General features: G+C 37.9%; 1 protein-coding gene across 1 annotated transcript; it reads right to left on the bottom strand.

Moving 5' to 3' along the window:
• Window positions 1-461: 461 nt before the first annotated feature.
• LOC142748004 (acrosin-like) lies at window positions 462-4,522 on the bottom strand. The gene is made up of 5 exons (XM_075855122.1): window positions 4,368-4,522; window positions 3,671-3,869; window positions 2,741-3,006; window positions 1,792-1,937; window positions 462-884 (listed from the first exon to the last, which is right to left on the bottom strand). The coding sequence occupies exons 1-5, from the start codon at window positions 4,447-4,449 to the stop codon at window positions 510-512; spliced, it is 1,068 nt and encodes a 355-aa protein (XP_075711237.1). The 5' UTR covers window positions 4,450-4,522; the 3' UTR covers window positions 462-509.
• Between the last annotated feature and the right edge of the window lie 684 nt (window positions 4,523-5,206).

A 5,206-nucleotide genomic window follows, 5' to 3' on the forward strand; every position in this document is an offset into this window, starting at 1 on the left:
GACACATACAAAGATACATATGTGAACATACTCTGCAAATATGGTGTGAACAGAGCCGTACCTATACATAAGCCTGTAGACTCTGAATACATTAGGGATTGTACAGTTTGGACGAACCCTTTTTTCGATCACAGACGAGCTGATCAGAATAGGTCCTTCTGTTTGGAAGCCTGGTGAGCAAATGATAGAACCGGCGGAACGGCTTTCCCGGGGGCATGACATGATCTACTGAAGACCCTCCATTTAATAAGTTTTATTAATCATTGAATAGCCCCCTATCATCTGTTAAAGATAACAGAAAACATACTTTCCCCATATCCCTAGTTATTGTCCAGGGATAGAGTGTCAAATACATACTAAGCTCCTGTTTTAAAAGCAGATATATGATCATGACCCATACACAAAGAAACACAAAAGATATAGAATGCAATAAACCTGTATTTCTCTGATAAATTTGTTTTCAGAAAATATACTAAGTGACTTGGATCTGACCGTAGCTCGCCATAGGCTTATGGTTTCTTTTTTACCTTACTGGATACGGCTACAGTTTGCTTAATATGCATTCGGCGTGGAGGATGGAAAATATACGTTTGATGGATTAACTGAACTTGAGTTTTAGGGACTTTGGTAGCTTTTGGTTTTTTTCTAGGAGAAACCGTATTCTTCTTTATAGTAGGAATATTTTCCTGTTTTGGTGGGGATGGTTTTGGAGTTGATAAGATGGCTGTCAACTTTACTTGGATCCACTCTAAAAAGTACTGGGTGTTGGTGTACACACCTGGCTTCTTTGACAGGGCACAGCCGCTGCCCCAACTTGTGATGCCAGTCACATAATATTTAGAGTTGGCTTCATCCAGACACATGAGGGGTCCTCCGCTATCACCCTGTAAGTAGTTGCAAAGAGATTATTAGCATGTGGAAAATTGTAGTAAGGCCTTGTTCACACGGCGCTCAAAAAAAAAACCGATGTGTAGACGTGTAAAAAACGCTAGCGTTTTTGTAAAGCGCTTTTTAAAATACAGGGGTTATTGATGCGTTTTTGGCGTGTAATTAGGACTCCCATTGACTATGGGAATTAGGCACATTTTTGACGCGTTTACGCGCCAAGAACTGACCTGACGCTACTTTTTTTACATGAAGCGGTTTTTAAACATGTGCGCATAAAAAATGCTTCGTATGCACTAAATTTGTTTTCCCATTGATGTCAAAGGAAGGCTTAAAGCATGCGTTTTTTGGCATATCAAATACACGCCGTGTGAACAAGGCCTAACGGTTGTATTAGTAAAAATGATGTTAGTCATATTTAAAGTGAATACAGGGAGAGCATAGAATCTATGCAGAATTTGTCCTGGATGAAAAATAGAGCGAAGCCATTAAACAAAAAGTAATGTAAAAAGTAACTGATCTGAGTGTTGACAATATCTGTACAGCGATACAGGGGGGGGGGGGGTGAAATACACCTACTGACTCCTGAGAAGCTCAGGCTGTTGTTCTGTAACGCCATGATTTACACTGCAGCTCTAACTATTCAGATTGACTGCAATGTATGCAACAAAATCTTATCAGAGAGTCAGTGCATGGAAGGCCGACTTGCACTGTAGCACGCATAGGAACTACAAGGGACGAAATCTCCAATGAGATTAAAGCAGGTAACTGTCAAGTAAGCTTCAGAAAGAAAAGGGAATGCTACATTTTAATAACCATATCAAGGTCCATATTTTATACATTTATATATTAAAGTTTTTAGAGACATTAAGAATATTGTTACCCACTCTGATTATTGATCCATACCTGGCAGCTGTCAATTCCACCTTCTTCATATCCAGCACATAGGTTGTAGTCCCAAATCACACCATTATACCACTGGGAGCTGTTGCACCTTTTGGGATCAACCTGGTTCACTTTCGCCTCCTGTAGAATATCTGCGGTTTCTGAAGCTGTAGATAATAATAACAATAATCTATATCAAGCATTATTGTGTATGGAGGATTCTATAAGTAGCATACTATTAGACCGCAGAGCTGTTAATGTAATATATAAAGCAGACCACACTAGATAACAATGTTCGGCGTCCCCTTCCAAATACAGCACATAGCAGAGGCAACGTTTTCCTTGGTGTTGGCTCTGTTCACTCATGTGAATATTATACCTAGCATTTTTTTTCATTGGCATAGCAGAGTATGAAGTATGAATATTCCCTTACAACATTTTAGGGTTATGTGCACTCGCTCAAAGGGATTTTTAATATGTCAAAAAAAAGATAGGAGAGATTTATCATGACTAGTGCAAAGTGGAGCAGTTTACCATAACAACCAATCAGATTCCAGCTCCTAATTTCAGCACGTGTCTGTGCATAATTATATGCAAATGGGTGACTGGAGGACTAAATGTAGGTCTACTAGTTAGTTGCCACTTGCTGCCCCCAGTTCCGGTTGGAAGAGAAGGAATAGACAAAGCTGCTTTTCTAACAAGTGAAATATTGTGCAGAGAAAGGGAACATTCATATGTAATATTGGTGGAAATGTGTTAAGCAGGGCATACATGCTGCTATAGGAGTATACTGTCAAATAAATAGCATTTGGAGTTTCTGTGGAAAAGGTTAGGTATATAAATTCCAAATAAACGTGAAAGTGTACCAAGCTGCCGATTATCAACAAGTCCTGTTATTTGCCCCACATTAGTCAAACTAGGCACTACTGCTTATTTTACCCAGGAGTGATAAGTGGTCGTTCTTACTTACATTTCTCAGCCATGACTCCCCAGCCACTTATGTAGCAAGGATGGAATATCGCGATGTTCATGGTGGTAGTAGGTAGACAGGCTGGCTGTATATAGTCATTATATTCCACAGATGAGTTTAGTTTAATAAGGGCAATATCATAGGCCTCAATGCGTGGGTTGTAGTTCTCATGTTCAATATATGACTCGATTGAACGTATTTGGACCTCGTGGGAAAGCTCAGACAGTTGGTGACCTCCTGCAATTATTTTCCACTTGAGCACAGACCTTTAAAGTTGAAAAAAAGAGTTAGTAAGAAAAACATTCATCAATATATATATATATATATATATATATATATATATATATATATACACACACACACACGCACTGCTTGGCCAAAAGTATAAGGACGCCCCTCATAAATATTTGCTCTCATATTGTGGTTATACAAAACATATTTTTTTTTAACAAAAAGGTTTTTCCTTTTTAAAAGTAGCAATATATAAAAAAAAAAAACGATATAAATTTGGTAAAGCCGTGATCGTATTGACCCGCAGAATAAAGTTCAGTTGTCGTTTTTACCGCACGGTGAAAGCCGTAAAAACTAAAACCAAAAAAACAATGTAGGAATCGCAGTTTTTTCCAATTTCAGCCCACAAAGAATTTTTTTTCCGTTTCCCAGTACATTATATGGTACTTTTAATGGTGCCATTAGAAACTTCAATTCCTCCCGCAAATAATAAGCCCTGACACCGGTCCATTGACGGAAAAATAAAAAATGCGTGGAGTGAAAAACGAAATAGAGATAAAATGACAGCCAAGAGTGGTGTAGATAGCCTACTGACCTTTTCTGGTAAGAATGTATCATATAAATTCACTTTAGGCTCCTAACATTAATATTTCTCCATTATGTCTATATAGTTCTGTTATTATTTTGGATCTTTCTTACCTTTTGTTGGCTTTGAAGCAATGTGCTGCTGTTAGCACCCACAAGTTATTAAGAAGTGATCCTCCACAAGAGTGACGATGACCAATTCGAGTTGGGACCTGAATGCTCACAAGCCATGGCCACGCTCCTGGCTGGGCATCTACTCCACCAACAATCCGCATGCCACCATACCCTGCCACCAAGGGACGGAAGCCACATTCTTGAAGAGAGATCAAAGAATGACTGTCAAGTCAGCAAAGTTTACCAGTAATTTTATTTCCATGTACAAGGAAATTGATGCCTTTTATGTTTTTAGTTAATCAGAAAGTTCACGGGCGAGAAAAAAATATCTATTTTCTATATTGTCCTTATTTCATCTCAAATTTTAAATATCCAAAATACGCTTATTCTCTTAAAAAATGTTTGTGTATTTTGTCCGTGTTGGTATGCCATAATCACAACTTTAATCTATAGCTCCCAATTTTAAAGCATGTCAGTAACGTTTCCAATAGATTTCTATCAGTGGCAACTAAGCATTTTCTTACCGTACACAGTCAGATGATTGATCTGACCACTTGCCATGAGTTTATTTGCCCTTCTAGCCTCACATAAAACACCCCTTGTGTCATACAACCTGTTACATCATTATATCTAATGTTACTTTATTAGAAAATACTCTGGGGTATGTACTCTAGTTAAATGCATAAATTGGACTCACTTTCCAAACTGTATTCATTGGTGATTGGTATAAGGACTATGACAACACATGTGATGACCGAGGAGAAGACATATGAGGCCATCGCTGATTAATTTCTCCAGGCTTTGAGAATTTTACATTGCTTGAATATTACAAATCTGTCCTTCCCCTGTGATATTCCCACACATAGTTCCATTTATGTTCAGAACGCCTTAGTGACATCATAGAGAAAACTGTTGCCTGGCAGGACTGGATTATAGAAATGGCAAAATGCAAAACTGCCCTGGGACTCCCCCATTTAAAGGCGTCCACCTCTACACTCCCCCAATGCTTAGCCTATTTCTTTCTACTTCTATCATGGCAGCAGCTGTGGTACTATTTTTATAGGATCAAGATATAATTTAGAATAGTGGTTGCTGAGATTGAGTGCAGATGAATGTACGAGTGTACTTATTCTTCAACAGAATGAAATGGCACATCAGAGAAAATGTTGTTTCATAAATTATTCCAGTCAATTTGTTAGTGTTCAAATACATCACCACATTAGATAGATAAATAGTTCTATCTATCTATCTATCTATCTATCTATCTATCTATCTATCTATCTATCTATCTATCTATCTATCTATCTATCTATCTATCTATCTATCTATCTATCTATCTATCAAAATATTGACCCTGATATCTACTCGTCCATAATTACCATCTGTCAAATGCTGGCCCAAAATGTGATATTCTACAGAACATCCATATGTCCTGTATCTGTCCTCACTTAAACTAGAATAGTTCTAATGTAAATGTCCCTTCATGCTGACTTTCCATCTGGAAGTGTAGGAAGCAAAACAGACCATGCTTTATGC

This window comes from Rhinoderma darwinii, chromosome 3 (assembly GCF_050947455.1).
Source record: "Rhinoderma darwinii isolate aRhiDar2 chromosome 3, aRhiDar2.hap1, whole genome shotgun sequence".
Lineage (NCBI taxonomy): Eukaryota > Metazoa > Chordata > Amphibia > Anura > Rhinodermatidae > Rhinoderma > Rhinoderma darwinii.

Bases quoted from the DNA above. Each gene is read 5' to 3' on its own strand.
- LOC142748004 (XM_075855122.1), bottom strand. From the start codon at position 4,449: ATGGCCTCATATGTCTTCTCCTCGGTCATCACATGTGTTGTCATAGTC. The intron at 1,938-2,740 runs GTAAGTAAGAAC...TATTATCTACAG, and splicing joins GGGAGTCATGGCTGAGAAAT to CTTCAGAAACCGCAGATATT. The intron at 885-1,791 runs GTATGGATCAAT...AACTACTTACAG, and splicing joins GTGGAATTGACAGCTGCCAG to GGTGATAGCGGAGGACCCCT.